Below are 18841 nucleotides of genomic sequence, written 5' to 3' on the forward strand. Positions count from 1 at the left end.
GAGTTCAGATTGGACAGAATATAAAAAAATTTACAAAATTATTAATAATTAAGGAATGAGAGGAAACTAGTTAGAAATATAAAAACAGATTTTAAGAGATTCGATAAATATTTTAAAAAGAGAGCATATAGTGAGCATTGGTCTTATGGAAAGTCTAACCCAATATTTAATTATGGAAAATAAGGAAATTACAGATGAATTAAACAAGTATTTAGCAACATTTTACACTATCAAGGATATGAGCGACCCAAAAGTTAATAGGGAATTAGATGGGAGGAACTGAGAAAAATCACAATCACCTGAGCAGTGGTGCTGTTTGAATTGTTGGAACTGCAAGCAGACAAGTGCCTCGAATCCCAATGAACCTCTTCCTAGAGTCTGAAAAGAAGTGAGCAATGAGCTAGTTGATACATTGATTTTGTGATGATACTATGACTTTAAGAGATGTATTTTGTTCTTTCTTCAAAGAAGAAAGGCTGAGACAGAGGTGTGAAGCAGTCTGCTCAAAGTCAATAAAGTAAATAGCTTGTAAGGCCTTGGGTTTTTTAAAAGTTGGAACAATGAAAGCATATTGAATGGGTGAGGTCAGTCTCCCACAGAAGCAAGGCTTTTAGTTTGAGTTTTCTGCACTTGCTGGGATGTTGAAGCTGGATGTGGAAGCTCTAATTCCACTCTCAGTTACAGCTAAAAGCTAGGGTTCTCTTCCAGCTGCTAAAATTGCATGTGAAACAATCTATTTTACTGAATTTGCCTTTGCCAAGGGTGTGTTGATGGAATGTTATTATATTGAAACAGTTGATTGGTTTCACCTAATATATCTATATATTATTTTATTAAGCATTTCATTTGAGTTACACTTAAGCCAACTCTTTTATTTTTAATTTGTCTGTGTTTTAATTGTAGTGTAAAAATAAAGTGTGTTTTGCTTAAAGTCAAGTAGTTTGACCAATTGAATTGCATCTGGAACGCAATGCCTTACACTTACCTTTAAATGAGAAAACAGATGTGGTGTAGGCTGTCTTAATATATTTAAAATATTGGCAAAGATCTATAGCTCGGGTTGTGGATGAGGTTGTTGACTTGCTCACCGATCTGGATCGTTTTTGTTCAGACATTTCAACACCATGCGAGGTGGCATCATCAGTGGAGCCTCTGATGAAGTGATTCTATTCTACTCCATTTGGAATTTATACTGTCCGGTCCGTTATGGTGAGTATTGTCATTTCCAGTTTGGATCTGTATGGTTTTATATATGGGGTCCAATTCTATATGTTTGTTGATTGAAATATGGGTGGAGAACCATGTCTCTAGGAATTCCTGTGTGTGGCTATGTTTGGCTTGGGCTACTATGGTTACTTTGTCCCAGTTAAACTGATGGCCTTCATTGTCTGAGTGCACAGATATTAAGGAGAGTTCATTGTACCATTTTGTTGCTAGCTGATGTTCGTGTATTCTGAGAAATTGTGTTTTGTGGGAATGGGGTCTTTAATCCTTGTACGTGTTTGTCATAGAGTGGCTGAGGGCTTGTGGACTTGTGGGCCATGATTCCTAGTGGTTTTAGGAGTCTCGTTGTCAGTTTCAATATGTTTCTGAAGTAGGGAAGTGTCAACATACAAGAACAGGAGGATAGAGTGCAACCTAACACACTTACCAAACTTTCCTGCATCAGGAACATATTGGAACTGATAACAAGACTCCTAAGACCACTAAGAATCATGGTGGCCCGAAAGCCCACTTACAAGGATTAAAGAATCCATTCCCATAACATGTGGAAGTCTACAAAATACCATGCAACGACTGCCACAAACATTACATCAGATAGACAGGAAGGAAACTAGCCATCAGAATAGACACGCACGGGAATTCCTCGAGGTGTAGTTCTCCACCCATACTTCAATCAACAAACATAAAGATTTGAACCCCATATATAAACACATACAGATCAAAATCAGAAATGACAGTACTTCCAAATTGGGCCAGGCAGTATAAATTCCAAGTGGAGTAGAATAACACCGCTTTATCGGAGGCTCCATTGATGCTGTCACCTAGCATGGTGATAAAATACCTGAACAAAAACAAACCAGCTCAGCGAGCAAGTCAATAACCTTGTCTTAATTTATTTTGAGGGTATTTGATCTGGTCTATAACAAATTTGGGTGCTCTTGTCAGGATCAAAATCTCTAATTCCAGGTTGATTTAGCATTATTGGGCTCACAGGCGATAGTAGATGATACGAAGGAGGGTTGAGTTCTGGAGAGTGCAGAGGTTACAAAGGGACACTGATAGAATGCAGAGCTGGGCTGAGAAGTGGTAGATGGAGTTTAACCCTGAAAAGTGTGAGCTGATAATTTTGGAAGGACAAACGTGAAAGCAGAATACAGGATTAATGGAAAGATTCTTGGCAGTGTGGAGGGCTAGAGGGATCTTGGGGTTCATGTCCACAGTTCCCTGAAAGCTGCCACCCAGGTGGATAAGGTTGTTTAGAAGGCACATGGTGTGTTAGCTTTCATTTATAGAGGGATTGAGTTCAAGAGCTGTTGAGTTATGCTCCAGCTACACAAAAGCCTGGTTCGGCCACATCTGAAGTATTGTATCCAGTTCTGGTCACCTCATTACAGGAAAGATGTGGAAGCGTTGGAAAAAGGTGCAGAGGAAATTTACCAGGATGTTGCCTGGAATGGAGGGAAGATCTTACAAGTAAAGGTTGAGAGATCTAGGGCTTTTCTCTTCAGAATGACAAAGGAATGAGAGGTGACTTGATAGAGGTGTACAAAATGATCAGAGATATAGATAGAATGGTTAGCCAGAGACTTTTTCCTAGGGTGGAGATAGCCATTACAAAGGACATAGTTTTAAAGTGAGTAGAGGTAGATACAGGGGAGACGTCATAGGTAAGTTCTTTACCCGGAGAGTAGCAGGGGTGTGGAATGCATTGCCGGAGAGGGTAGTGGTATCAGCCTCATTAGGGTCATTTCAGCGGCTATTAGAAATGTATATAGATGATAGTATATGGTCGAGGTGGAGGTTAGATAGACCTTAGAATTAGGGTAAAAGTTTGGCACAATATTGTGGGCCGAAGAGCCTGTACTGTGCTGTAATGTTCTATATTCTGTGTTCTAAAGGCAGTGATCATTGAGAGTTGGTGCTTTTAATTCCGGGCGTTGCATTTGGTAATTTAGAAAGGTTGTGCCTTGAGTAGTAATGGCTGAATCAGTCACTAAGCATTTCCTGGGAATGGCAGAAGTCTCTTCAGGAATTTGTAGAAAGCGAGCAAGGCAAAGCTTTTAGATTGGTAGAACAAGTTGGATTTGGGAACAAAAACAGAAATTTCTGGAAATGCTCAGCAGGTCTGGTAATATCCATGGAGAGAAATCAGAGTTAATATTTTGGATTGAGTGACCTTTCTACAGAATAGTGCTTTGTTTATGATTTACAGCATCCACAGTTCTTTTGGTTTTTACTAAGTTGGAGCTGTGTTGCCTTTGTCCCTGTGAAAAGAGGAGGTAATTGCAGCAACAGCTCAACTTTTACGATTGCTGGAAAAACCTTCAAAATCTGTGGAAACAGCTAATATTCAATTGTTAGTGAAACATCAAAAGTAAACGAAACAGTTTGAATTATGATTGAAAACACAAGAAAAGTAGAAAGGAACAATAGCTCTAGTAGTGAAGAAAGGAAAGGAAAGACTAGCCCAAGCAGAACAAAAAGAATAATATAGGCTGTCCCTAGCAGAAGAAAGAGAGAAAGAAAGGGAGAAAGAAAGAGTTTTTGAACTTGAGGTTGGAACTGAAAACTCAAAGTTGACATCAAATGGTAGCAGGATTAATGAAAGGTAGGAGTCGTGATGAGAACAGTGATGGAGAGCAATCCCATTTGTAGCCAAAGGTCTGATGGAGATCTGTTTAAATATATCCAAACTTCGCCTAAGTTCGACCAGAAGGATATAGAAGATTTATTCATTTCACTTGAGAAAGCAGCTATACAAATGAAACGGCTGGTGACCATGTGGGTATTGTTGATCCAAATGAAATTGGTAGGTAGAACTAGTGAAGCAACTGTTTGTCATGTATCCCCTAGTTTTCCCTATCCAAGTGCATCACCTCACACTTATCTGGATTGAATTCCATTTGCCACTGATCAGCCCATCTGATCAGTCTCTCTTTATCGTCCTGTAATCTAAGGCTGTGCTTCATACTATTTACCACTCAAAACAGACACCTGAAAAGGTGGCAGAAGCTGAGTCATTGAACATTTTAAAACAAAGTTGTATCAATTCTTCTTAAGCAAGGAGTGAAAGGTTATCAGGAATAGATAAGAATGTAGTTTTGTGGCAGTAATCAAATCATCCATGATCTCATTGAATGGTGGAGCAGGTGCGAGGGGCTGAATGGTCTAGTCCTGATTCATATATTATGAAGTCACTGAATGTTTCTATTATTCTGGATCATAGTACTAAAGGAAAGTGATTAAACATTTTGATAATTTACACTAACAGCATAAGTGTGAGGCTAGTGTATTAGCACAGAAACAATTAGAGTAAAATTTACAAACATAAGGAAGAACTTCTCACATGGATTTGTTAGTGTTTAGAATCCTTATACAATTTTGGTTGACAAGTGAAATAACTCCACAGAGGCCTGTGTTCTGTCGCCCTTTATTTGTACATGAACAATCCTTGGCTTTAGTACTTCCCCATTCAGAGTCAGCTGTCAGCATCTCTGACACTCCCCATTTTATTTGTCACCCAGGACACCCTGATTGGACCAGATTAATATCCCCAATCAGGGAACTCATATCCAATCACTACAACAAGAAAATCACAAGTTAAGGGAGACAGGCAAGAAAGTGACCATATGGTCACAATCATATCAGCAACGGTCTTATTGAATGATGGAGGAGGCTCAATAATTTCTTCCTCTCCTGTCTCTAATGATCTTATTTATTTATTGTACATAGAATGTTTTGGAAAGTAAACCAGGTGTAAATGAAATTAATTTTAATTTTTGGTAACGAAGCCTTCATAATATTTTATATTCAAAGTCTCTGTTTCCTTTTTTGTTTAGATTGAGTCTATTCTGAGTCAAGGAGTCACATTATTGAATTGGTCTTCTCTAACACTTGGCCAGTTCTTTGCTGATGTGAACACGGCTATTAATGAGTTGATTACATTGTTAAAGACAGTAAGTAGATGACTTAAAAACTGTAAGTGAATTCATTAAGCTGAAGGATGGCAGTTGTGAGAAACAAGAGTGTTTAATTTTACTTTGGCATCGAGTGAGAAACAGGTTCTAAATGGCTATGGGTTGTAATGAAATATAGTTTTGTGATTGGAAAATGTATATAAAGTGATAAATATATGTAAGAAAAGACATAGTATCCTAAAATAATAGAATGGTTAGAGAAGGAGAGTATTTAGACCATGTTCCAGAGCCCATGTTTTTGTCATGGCTGTGTGAGTTTAACCACTTCAGAAATTTATTCAATCCACTTTGAAAGCAACAACTAAATCAGGCAGTGCCAAGAGCTACATCAAAACAATTTTCCTCAAGCCACCAAGGAGAGCAGCTCCAGTTTCTCAAGCTTATTAATAGAACTGAAGTTCGTAATTCCCAGAAACGTTCTTGTGTATCTTTATTGCTTCCTCTATGCTTTCACATTGGTTTCCAAATTGGTTAAGTAAGACCAAAGGTATGGTTTGACCAGCACTAGGTGTGTAGTATGAAACATCAGGCATAACTACATGGCTATCAAAAAAATTGTACATTGTTGTTGTGCTGCCTGTAGATTCTGCTATTGATGAAGATAACAGTACACAGAATCCAGAAAGCAATTTATGTCTAGAGCCAGTTTCATAATACTGTCTGAGAAGAAGCATCACACTCAGCTGAGACCTAAAATAAAACTCTACCAGGCGTTTTACCTTACCACTTGGCTGCATAGTGCGGATCTTGAGTATGCTGCAGGAAGTATACCAAAGCTTTGAAAACTTGCACAAAAGGCAACTGAGGTTTATGACATAGAGAGTGGTAAGTGTCTGGAAAGCACTCCCAGAGGAGGTGGTGGAGGCAGAAAAAAAAGCAACGTTTAAGAGGCATCTTGACAGCTTCTTGAATGTGCAGGGAATAGAGGGATACGGACAGTGTAGAGGCATAAGATTTTTAATTCAGGAAGGCATCAGGTGTCGGTTTAGGCTTGGTGGGCTGAAGAGCTTGTTCCTGTACTGCACTGTTCATTATTCTGTCTTTGTTCCCGTGCCCACTCAATTAAGCCTTCTATATTCATCTGCAGAGGTCAGATTCATCAAAAGTGGCCTAACCAACATTCCGTACAACCGCAACATGATGTCCCAACTGTGATACTCAACAGTCTGAACAATGAAGGCAAAACGCTAAACACCTTCTTAACCACCCTGTGATGCAATTTCCAAAGTACTGTGCAACTGAACCCTAAGTATCTCTGTTTGACAAAACTACCCAGGGCCCTATCGTTAACTGTATAAGTCTTGCCCTTGTGATAATGGGAACTGCAGATGCTGTAGAATCCAAGATAACAAAGTGTGGAGCTGGATGAACACAGCAGGCCAAGCAGCATCTCAGGAGCACAAAAGCTGACATTTTGGGCCTAGACCCTTCATCAGAGAGTGGGATGGGGAGAGAGAACTGGAATAAATAGGGAGAGAGGGGGAGGCGGACCGAAGATGGAGAGAAAAGAAGAAAGGTAGAGAGGAGAGTATAGGTGGGGAGGTAGGGAGGGGATAGGTCAGTCCAGGGAAGACGGACAGGCCAAGGAGGCGGGATGAGGTGGTAGGTAGGAAATGGAGGTGGGACTTGAGGTGGGAGGAAGGGATGGGTGAGAGGAAGAACAGGTTAGGGAAGTGGAGACAGGCTGGGCTGGTTTTGGGATGCAGTGGGGGAGGGGTTGAGCTGGGCTGGTTTTGTGATGCAGTGGGGGGAGAGGAAGAACTGGGCTGGTTTTGGGATGCAGTGGGGGAAGAGGAGATTTTGAAGCTTGTGAAGTCCACATTGATACCATTAGGCTGCAGGGTTCCCAAGCGGAATATGAGTTGCTGTTCTTGCAACCTTCGGGTGGCATCATTGTGGCACTGCAGGAGGCCCATGATGGACATGTCGTCTGAGGAATGGGATGGGGAGTTAAAATGGTTCGTGACTGGGAGGTGCAGTTGTTTGTTGCGAACTGAGCGAAGGTTTTCTGCAAAGTGGCCCCCAAGCCTCCGCCCACTGCATCACAAAACCAGCCCAGCTCGACCCCTCCCCCACTGCATCCCAAAACCAGCCCAGCCTGTTTCCCTAATCTGTTCTTTCTCTCACCCATCCCTTCCTCCCACCTCAAGCCGCACCTCCATTTCCTACCTACCACCTCATCCTACCTCCTTGACCTGTCTGTCTTCCCTGGTCTGACCTTCCCCTCCCTACCTCCTCACCTATACTCTCCTCTCTACCTATCTTCTTTTCTCTCCATCTTCGGTCCGCCTCTCCCTCTCTCCCTATTTATTCCAGTTCCCTCTCCCCATCCCCCTCTCTGATGAAGGGTCTAGGCCCGAAACATCAGCTTTTGTGCTCCTGAGATGCTGCTTGGCCTGCTGTGTTCATCCAGCTCCACACTTTGCTATCTATGTCTTGCCCTTGTTTGTTTTACCAAAATATAATACTTCACATTTATTCAAATTAAACTCCATCTGCCAATCCTTAGCCCGTTGGCCCATTTGATCAAGATCTCTTTGTAATCTTAGATAACTTTCTCCAATATCCACTCTATCACCAATTTTGGCGTCATCCACAAACTTATTACCATGCTTCCTAAATTCTCATGCAAATCGTTTACACAAATTATTGGTGGACCTAGCACTGATCCTTGCAGAACATCGCTGTCATAGGCCTCCAGTCCAAAAAACAACCCTCCATTACACCCTCTGTCTCCTACCATAAACCCAATTAAGGGTCCTGACCCAAACTGTCAACTTTTCTGCTCCTCTGATGCTGCCTGACTTGCTGTGTTCCTCCAGCTCCATACTGTGTTGTATTTGTATCCAACTGGCAAGCTGTCCAAATCCCACATGATCTAACTTTACTAATTAGTGTACTGTATGGAACATTGTCAAAATCTTTACTATTCATCGATCATGGAAGCCCCACTGAGTGGAAGCAGGCCATTCAGTCCAACAAGTCCACACATGGCCCTCTGAAAAGCATCCCGCTCAGACCCATCCTCCTACACTATCCCTATAATCTTGCATTTCCCATGAGTAATCAGTCTAGCCTGCACATCCTTGGACACAATGGGCAATTTAGTATAGTTAATCCACTTAACCTGCACATCTTTGGACTGTGGGAGGAAATCCCAGAGCAAGCTCATGCAGACACAGGGAACAAATTGCAAACTCCACATGGATAGTCACCCATGGGTGGAATTGCTAACCACTGTTTCACTGTGCCATGTTCACAGAGTCCAATGTATACAACGTCTGCTGCTCTGCCGCATCAAAATTTTGGTTACATCCTCAAAAAACTAAATCATATTTGTGAGACATGATTTCCCATGCACAAAGTCATGCTGACTATCCCTAATCAGTCCTTCCTTCTCCAAATGTATGTATATCATATCTCTCAGAATCATCTCCAACAACTTACTACCCCTGTTGTCAAACTCATGGGTCTATAATTTCCAGGTTCTCCTTATAACCTTACTTAAATAAAGGTACATTAGCCATTCTCCAGGCCTCCAGCACTGACCAAGTCTCCAGATGATACAAATATCTCTGCTAGGGGCCCCACAATTTCTTCCCTAGTTTCCCACAATGTCCTGGGATACACTTGATCAGGCCCAGAGATTTATCCAGTTTTATGTTTTTTAATACCGCCTTTCATGTAATCTGGACTGTTTTCAAGACATTGATACTTATTTCCCCTAGTTTCCTTGACTCCATATCTTTCTTCACATAAATACTGATGGAAAATTAGCTCCATACCTCTCCCACTTCATGTGGTTACACTTATAGATGACCTCGTTTATCTTTAAAGGAACTTATTCTGTCCCTAGTTGGTCTTTTGCCCTTAAGGTGCTTACAGAATCTCTTTGAATCTCTTATTTGCCAAGGCTATCTCATATTCCCTTTTGCCCCCCGATTTTCCTCTAAACAATGCCCTTGCACCCTTTATACTCTTCAAGAGACTCACTTGATCCCACTGTAATATATGACGCCTTCTTATTCTTGACCAGAGCCTGAATATCTTTATTCATCCATTGTTCCCTACTTTTCACTGACAGGAACATAATGCTTCTGAGCCCGCGTGATCTCACTTTTGAAAGCCTCCCACTTGCCGGGTGTCCCTCTACCTGTGAACAGACTCCTCCAATGAACTCTTGAAAGCTCTTGTCTCATGCCATCAAAATTTTCCTTACTTCAGTTACGAATTGGGCAAGGATTCAGATTTTTGGATCATTGGGATCTCATCTGGGGTAGAAAAGAACTGTCTGAAAGGGAAGGGTTTCACCTGAACTGGAATATGACCAATATCCTGGTAAGGAGATTTGCTAGTGTTATCAGTAGCCTTTAAACTAGTAGGGAGGGTAGCATGGGATCTTAAGTATTAGTGTTTCAAAGTTGGGTAGAGTTTGTGGATTAGAAGGCAGGATGTTGGAATTTGGAGTTTGTAAAATATTGGTGTTTGTAAAATGATAGGAGGGAAAGCAGTGCATGGTCCCTTTAAAGATGATGTTCTTTTTCTATGCTTAGTGATTCAAAAGGGTTGTTGTTCGGCAGTAGGTTTGCAGGTGCACAGAGCACCTGAATTGAAGCATTTGTGTCAAAAGGCTATATAGCTAGCTGGCCAATCAGCTGCTTTGTTTCGTTATCAAAATAACAAGTTTTGAATTTAGCCAATTAATTTGAACCAGGAACCTGGAAACAAAAAGCAATAAAATTTAAATCTGATTGTTTTGACAACATAGGACCAATCCAATTGTAAGGAATATTGATATGTCATCAAGGGTATAAAAGAAGGAGCAGTTGGGAAAAGACAGAGGAGCAAACTGTAATCTGCAAGTGTTAGCAGTGCTCAGCTCTCAATAGAGAATTATAAGTGCTCACAGTCTTCTCAAAGTTTTAGTGAAAGCACCACCTGAATCAAAGATACCCACAGCACATCTGATTAATATTCCTGATAGAAGAATTTGATTGAGAAAGTGTTCCTGGCAGAACATTTGATGGATAATGCTCGTAACATTTCAAAAGACAAGTAATCTGGCTATAATTCCAAGATACTAAGTTATATTTTTATTTTTTTTCTACAAGTGGGACTTGTATTTATTGGAACGGCTTCCATTAGAATCTTGTTTAACTTGGGAATAGTTAGTAGTTAGAAGGGGTTTATTCAGTTTGTTAATAATGAGTTAGATAAGTGAATTGTTACTTTTGATTGTGATGTGAGTGTCAGGGGTTTATTTTACTTAACCACTAGAAATTGCTGAAAAATGGATTACATCCTTTCTCACATTCCTTTTAACGGATTATAGGGCGAAGTACTCTTCTCGGGGTATTTCAGTTTTAGTTATTGGTTGGGGGGGTCGACCTCTGCTTTATAACAGTAGTGAGAATAGAACTATGGATGAGTATGGTTCTGAATTAGAAAAGAGCAAGTTAATAGAAAAGTCAGGCTAGAGCAAATTGGAGAGCAAGCTAAGTGTGATGAATTAATGAGGTGTAGAGCTGGATGAGCACAGCAGGCCAGTGCTGTGCTCATCCAGCTCTATGCCTTGTTATCTCAGAATCTCCAGCATCTGCCGTCCCTACTATCTCTGTGATGAATTAAACTGCATTTGTTTCAATACAAGGGGTTTTACAGGTAAGGCAGATGAACTCAGGGCATGTTTGGTAACAGCTGGTCTGGTTTCAGTTCTTTTGTTTGACTACAAAGCAGCCTGATACCACTGAATGGCTTGCTAGGCCATTTCAATGAAAAGCCATCTAAAATTTAGATTAAATAACTTCAGACAGGAGAAGTTTTGATGGAGCATAAATTTTTGATATTGTCTGGTTGAGCTTGAATGACCTATTTCTGTGTGTTCTTCGTAAGCATTAATACTTTCATGAAATAATAAAAACAATTGCACTTGCTGTTGCTTTCAGCTAACTGACTTACGTGAAATGCATATCGATGAAGTATTGTATGAAATAGCCCAAAAAATTATGATCAACTTGCCAGAGGATCATACCTTAACCTTGGAAGACATGGTTGCATACAATGAGGTAACATTGTTTTATAGAATTTATTTGGAATTTATAGTTTTGAGTCAAAATTAGTGACCCTTGAGACATGTTTGGCTGACTGATTAAACCAATGAAGATTTGTTAAGAGGAGTAAAAGCTGGAAATGCTTAGCAGATCTTTTGAGCAACTGTGTAGGTGAGGCAGAGTTACCATTTCACATTGATCTTTCGTCAGAACAGTATAGTACTACATGACCTATGTATGGGATTTTGTATGGTAACTTACTGCCTAGGCTAAATCCTCTCACTGTGTAGCCAATGTATACTTAAATGAAAATTCCCCTCCCAAGTTCCATATTAGATTAGATTCCCTACAGTGTAGAAACAGGTCCTTTGGCCCAACAAGTCCACACCGCCCCTTGGAGCATCCCACCCAGAACCATCCGCCTATCACCCACACACCCCTGAACACTACGGGCAATTTAGCATGGCTGATCCACCTAGCCTGCACATCTTTGGACTGTGTGAGGAAACCGGAACACCCAGAGGAAACCCACGCAGGCACGGGAAGAATGTGCAAACGCCACACAGACAGCTACCCAAGGCTGGAATCGAACTCGGGTCCCTGGTGCTGTGAGGCTGCAGTGCTGACCATTGAGCCACCGTGCCGCCATCTATCTTCATGGTAGTATTATCTATGCTAAATATCATAGTCCACATGTTTAGTTACACAACTTTTTAGCTTTGTAAAGTGAATTTTAAATATAAGTACAGTGCGAAGAAAGCCCTACTAAATCTAAATATGTAGAGCCTGGTGAAACACATACACTTAAAGTGAATTACAATTTGTTCCAATCCTAATGGGCAGAGTGCATTGGGAAGCAAGCCCCACTGATCAGCCAGTCACACCTTTTAGTATAACTGTGCTAATTCAATCACCAAAATTGCCATTGATTGTTTTTTGTACTACTATCCAGAATAAAAGAGACTTTCACCGGGGTTCATTAAAGAACTCTAAATCATCTATTCATCGTAACACAAACCTTATTCTTAAAACAAGTTTCAAACATCGGCTAGCATCTGGAATTAGAACTAATCCTTTAATCTCAAATATAGACGCATACAACACAAAAAGACAAGTTTCTGCAAGGATGATGGGATTAAAAAAATACAAATGGGAAAGCTCACCTATTGCCCCAGAGTCTCGAAAAAATAGAATTCAATAATTTCTTGTAGCCCACCAGCTTTCTTGTCAAAGAAGTTGAATTACTGATAGTGTGGACACTTGGAAGATCTTCAGGCTGAATGTAAATCAAACTGGATCCGAGTTCTTAGAAAATTGCCTAAAGTTCAGCTTTTCTGAGTTTCTAAGGTAGTCAGAGATGCTGATATTTGGAAACTTCTATCAGATCCAAGAGCCTCTACTGACAGAGACGGAGACAGGAAAGAGAGAGAGAGAGAGAGGATCACAAGGCAACCATTAAACATGGAGACTCCCTCCTATAGTCTTTTCAGTAATTAAGAGCCTCTCCTTGAAAGCTTTGTTTGTTTTTTTCTCTAAAGTCACTTGACTTTCTGTAGAAAGCTAACATACCATACCAGGCATTAAACTGCTGACTTAATTTCCAAGAATTAACATGGTAAGCTCTTCTCCAGTCATCATTACAACATTGAAAAGGCACCTGTATGGGTACATGAACAGGAAAGGTTCAGAGAAATATGGGAGTAAACTTACTTAGGAAGTCTGCTTGGCATGGACAAGTTGCACTGAAGGATGTGTTTCCATCCTGTACAGCTCTAATGACTCTATGACTGTAAGTTAATGTCCATCCTATTCCATGTCTTTCATTTCTTTGCAAAGTTCATAATTAAAATTATGTGTTCTCAAAATATTTGAAAGGTAACTTGCATTTGTTGGGTAAAGTTAAAGGGATAAGATGAAAGGTGAATAATTTATATATATTAATATCATTGCTGGAATTTGGATTTCAAAATAGAGCTGAATGTGTGTTGGTTACGTTTGTGAAGGATTTTATTTTAACGATAAGGTCAGATAATTCTTTCAGAACAGTCACTTGAATCCAATATTTGTCAGAAAATAGTTGACTGCAGACCCTTTGCTGTATTAACGAAAAGGTGGTCAAACATTTGAATTCAGAACAGGAACCCAAAACAGGGATGAACATGAAAAGCCATTAGCTTTGCCTTTAGCTCAGAAGAATCTAGCAGTGAATGTTTGTTTATTCATTCAGTTGAGAAACAACCACTTTAGTTCAGAAGGCAAGTTTAGTTTCTCTCCTGGAAGGCATTCAGGACAGTTCACCTGTCACTTCAGCAGAAGGGTTTAATTTGTGAAACAGGGCAAGTTTGGTAAAAATAGTAGGGATTGTAGGAACTGCCGATGCTGGAGAATCTGAGATAACATGGTGTGAAGCTGAATGAACACAGCAGGCCAAGCAGCATTAGAGGAGCAGGAAAATTGATGTTTCAGGTCGGGACCTTCCTTCAGAAAATGCAACAGGTTTTCCACATACATAGGCTGTCAGACTTGTAAAAATTTCATATTAGCAGACTTGGAAAGGGCTCATTGAATTGTATTCAAAATCCATGGCAAAGAATCTGTAAGAAGATAGTTAAGTAGAAACTTCAAGAAGGACTTGAGTCTTTGTTATGAATTGTGTCAGGAAACAGGTTGAAAATGGTTTTGCTACATGGATGATAATGGGAACTGCAGATGCTGGAGAATCCAAGACAATAAAATGTGAGGCTGGATGAACACAGCAGGCCCAGCAGCATCTCAGGAGCACAAAAGCTGATGTTTCAGACCTGGACCCTTCATCAGAGAGGGGTATGGGGTGAGAGTTCTGGAATAAATAGGGAGAGGGGGAGGCAGACCGAAGATGGAGAGAAAAGAAGATAGGTGGAGAGGAGAGTATAGGTGGGGAGGTAGGGAGGGGATAGGTCAGTCCAGGGATGACGGACAGGTCAAGGAGGTGGGATGAGGTTAGTAGATAGGAGATGAAGGTGCGGCTTGGGGTGGGAGGAAGGGATGGGTGAGAGGAAGAACAGGTTAGGGAGGCAGAGACAGGTTGGACTGGTTTTGGGATGCAGTGGGTGGAGGGGAAGAGCTGGGCTGGCTGTGTGGTGCAGTGGGAGGAGGAGACGAACTGGGCTGGTTTTGGGATGCAGTGGGGGAAGGGGAGATTTTGAAGCTGGTGAAGTCCACATTGATACCATTGGGCTGCAGGGTTCCCAAGCGGAATATGAGTTGCTGTTCCTCCAACCTTCGGGTGGCATCATTGTGGCACTGCAGGAGGCCCATGATGGACATGTCATCTAAAGAATGGGAGGGGGAGTGGAAATGGTTTGCGACTGGGAGGTGCAGTTGTTTATTGCGAACCGAGCGGAGGTGTTCTGCAAAGCGGTCCCCAAGACTCCGCTTGGTTTCCCCGATGTAGAGGAAGCCACACCGGGTACAGTGGATGTAGTATACCACATTGGCAGATGTGGAGGTGAACCTCTGCTTAATATGGAAAGTCATCTTGGGGCCTGGGATAGGGGTGTGGGGGCAAGTGGGGGCAACTCATCCTCACCCTCAACAACTTCTCTTTCGATTCCTCCCACTTCCTACCGACTAAGGGGGTGGCCATGGGCACCCGCATGGGCCCCAGCTATGCCTGCCTCTTTGTAGGTTACGTGGAACAGTCCCTCTTCCGCACCTACACAGGCCCCAAACCCCACCTCTTCCTCCGGTACATTGATGACTGTATCGGTGCCGCCTCTTGCTCCCCAGAGGAGCTCGAACAGTTCATCCACTTCACCAACACCTTCCACCCCAACCTTCAGTTCACCTGGGCCATCTCCAGCACATCCCTCACCTTCCTGGATCTCTCAGTCTCCATCTCAGGCAACCAGTTTGTAACTGTTGTCCATTTCAAGCCCACCGACTCCCACAGCTACCTAGAATACACCTCCTCCCACCCACCCTCCTGCAAAAATTCCATCCCCTATTCCCAATTCCTCCGCCTCCGCTGCATCTGCTCCCAGGATGAGGCATTCCACTCCCGCACATCCCAGATGTCCAAGTTCTTCAAGGACCGCAACTTGCCCCCCACAGTGGTTGAGAACGCCCTTGACCGCGTCTCCCACATTTCCCGCAACACATCCCTCACACCCCGCCCCCGCCACAACCGCCCAAAGAGGATACCCCTCGTTCTCACACACCACCCCACCAACCTCCGGATACAACGCATCATCCTCTGACACTTCCGCCATCTACAATCCGACACCACCCAAGACAAGACTTCCATCCCCACCCCTGTATGCTTTCTGGAGAGACCACTCTCTCCGTGACTCCCTTGTTCGCTCCACACTGCCCTCCAACCCCACGACACCCGGCACCTTCCCCTGCCACCGCAGGAAATGCTACACTTGCCCCCACACCTCCTCCCTCACCCCTATCCCAGGCCCCAAGATGACTTTCCACATTAAGCAGAGGTTCACCTGCACAGCTGCCAATGTGGTATACTGCATCCACTGTACCCGGTGTGGCTTCCTCTACATCGGGGAAACCAAGCGGAGTCTTGGGGACCGCTTTGCAGAACACCTCCGCTCGGTTCGCAATAAACAACTGCACCTCCCAGTCGCAAACCATTTCCACTCCCCCTCCCATTCTTTAGATGACATGTCCATCATGGGCCTCCTGCAGTGCCACAATGATGCCACCCGAAGGTTGGAGGAACAGCAACTCATATTCCGCTTGGGAACCCTGCAGCCCAATGGTATCAATGTGGACTTCACCAGCTTCAAAATCTCCCCTTCCCCCACTGCATCCCAAAACCAGCCCAGTTCGTCCCCTCCCCCCACTGCACCACACAACCAGCCCAGCTCTTCCCCTCCACCCACTGCATCCCAAAACCAGTCCAACCTGTCTCTGCCTCCCTAACCTGTTCTTCCTCTCACCCATCCCTTCCTCCCACCCCAAGCCGCACCTCCATCTCCTACCTACTAACCTCATCCCACCTCCTTGACCTGTCCGTCTTCCCTGGACTGACCTATCCCCTCCCTACCTCCCCACCTATACTCTCCTCTCCACCTATCTTCTTTACTCTCCATCTTCGGTCCGCCTCCCCCTCTCTCCCTATTTATTCCAGTTCCCTCTCCCCATCCCCCTCTCTGATCAAGGGTCCAGGCCCGAAACGTCAGCATTTGTGCTCCTGAGATGCTGCTGGGCCTGCTGTGTTCATCCAGCCTCACATTTTATTGTCTTTGCTACATGGGTGTTTGATACTTTGGTTTGATTTTTGTTTTTCTTTGTCAAATAAAATTTCTTTTGTTCTTTAAGAAAATCTGTAGCCTCTGGTTGTTATTTTTTCAATGACTAGTTGCTACATTCACAACTTACGATTTTACTCTACCCTATCTGAAATTGAAAACCTAAAAAGGTGCCAGGGGGGTGTGGGGAAATGTTGGACGGGCAGGAGGAGTAGACCAGTGTGTCCAAAAGGAATAGGCCCTGAGGAATGCTGACAGGCCCGAAACATCAGTTCTCCTGCTCCTCTGATGCTGCTTGGCCTGCTGTGTTCATCAAGCTCTGCACCTTGTTATGAAGGGAAGGGAGTATGTGTGTAATGGTGGAATCCTGCTGGGGGTGGTGGAAATGGTGTCTTATTATTCTTTGATTATATATCAGAAAATAGTAACAGCTTGAAAAAATAACAAATTAGAGGTGATTTCATTTTTCACATTGATTGGATAAATCAAATTGGAAAGGGTAGCTATGACAAGAAATTCAGAGGGCTTTAGGGATTGTTTCTGTCATGGATGCAATCAGGGAATGGGCTATCCCACACCTGTTAATGGGTAAAGTGATGGATTTAATAAGTGACCTCAGAGTAAATGATCCCTTGGAAGTAGTGATTATAACATGATAGAATTTAGCATTCAGTTCAAGTACAGGTTGGAAACAGGGCAGTGGCCTAGTGGCATTATCACAGTGGCATTAACAAACCTGACTGCCCTGGTTGACCCATTGTCTCCGCCTGCTCTTGCATCTATCTTGATTCCATTTTCTCCCACTTGGTTCAGGAACTCCCTACCTACGTCCGTGACACCATCCACGCCCTCCGCCTCCTCCAGAACTTACAATTCCCTGGACCCCAACACCCCATTTTTACTATGGGCATCCAGTCCCTATACACCTGCATTCCCCATGCAGATGGCCGAAAGGCCCTCCGCTTCTTCCTGACCCGCAGGCCCGACCAGTCCCCCTCCAGTGACACCCTCATCTGCTTAGCCGAACTTGTCCTCACCCTCAACAACTTCTCTTTCAATTCCTCTCACTTCCGACAGACAAAGTGGGTGGCCATGGGTACCCTCATGGGCCAAAGCTATGCCTGCCTCTTTGTAGTTTACATGGAAAAATCCATCTTCCGTACACGTCCTAAACTCCACCTCTTCCTCCATTGACAGTACCGGTGCTGCCTTGTGCTCCCACGAGGAGCTTAAACAGTTCATCCACTTCACCAACATCTTCCACCTCAACCTTAAGTTCACCTGGACCATCTCTAACACCTCTCTCTCCTTCCTGGACCTCTGTTTCCATCTCGGGCAACCACCTAGAAACCGATATCCATTTCAAGCTCACCGACTCCCACAGCTACCTAGAATACACCACCTCCCACCCACCTTCCTGCAAAAATGCCATCCCCTATTCCCAATTCCTTCGCCTCCACTGCATCTGTTCCCAGGATGAGGCATTCGACTTCTGTACATCTCAGATGTTCTCGTTTTTCAAGGACCGCAACTTCCCACCCCTCAGTGGTTGAGAATGCCCTCAACCATGTCTCCCGCACTTCCCACAACTCCTCCCTCACATCCTGTCCCCACAATAATAACCAAAAAAAAATCCCCCTCATCCTCATGTACCACCCCACCAACCTCCGGATCCAACGCATCATCCTCCGACATTTCCGCCATCTGCCATCTGCCATCTGACCCCACCACCAAAGACATTTTTCCCTCCCCACCTTTCTCTGCTTTCCAGAGGGACCACTGTCTTCATTCTCCCTTATTTGCTCCACACTCGCCTCCAGTCCCACCACACCCAGCACTTTTCACCTGCACATCTGCTAATGTGGTATACTGCATCCGCTGTACCAGTGTGGCCTCCTCTACATTGGAGAAACCAAGAGGAGGCTTGGGGACTGCTTTGCAGAACACCTACGCCTGGGCCTCCTGCAGTGCTACAACGATGCCACCCAAAAGTTGCAGGAACAGCAACTCATATTCCGCTTGGGAACCCTGCAGCCCAATGGTATCAATGTGGATTTCACAAACTTCAAAATCTCCCCTCCCCCTACCACATCGTAAAACCAGCTCAGCTCATCCCTGCCTCCCTAATCTGTTCTTCCTCTCATCCATCCCCTCCTCCCACCTTAGACTACACCCCCCTTTCCTATTTACTAACCTTATTCCGCCCCCTTGACCTGTCTGTCCTCCCTGTACTGATCTATCTCTTCCCTAATTCCCCACCTACACCTTTACTGGCTCCATCCCCGCCTCTTTGACTTGTCTGTCTCCTCTCCACCTACCTTCTCCTCTATCCATCTTCTAT

At 43.4% G+C, this 18841-nt stretch overlaps 1 protein-coding gene across 1 annotated transcript in view; it reads left to right on the plus strand.

The window, feature by feature from the left end:
* Window positions 1–18841, plus strand: part of LOC125452339 (dynein axonemal heavy chain 8-like) — a 1009221-nt gene that overhangs the window by 395607 nt on the left and 594773 nt on the right. The window contains exons 20-21 of the mRNA XM_059645685.1: window positions 5064–5180; window positions 11147–11266. Of these exons, the coding sequence (XP_059501668.1) occupies window positions 5064–5180; window positions 11147–11266 (237 nt within the window). The remainder of the gene's footprint in view (window positions 1–5063; window positions 5181–11146; window positions 11267–18841) is intronic.

The sequence above is a fragment of the Stegostoma tigrinum genome, chromosome 4 (assembly GCF_030684315.1).
Source record: "Stegostoma tigrinum isolate sSteTig4 chromosome 4, sSteTig4.hap1, whole genome shotgun sequence".
NCBI lineage: Eukaryota > Metazoa > Chordata > Chondrichthyes > Orectolobiformes > Stegostomatidae > Stegostoma > Stegostoma tigrinum.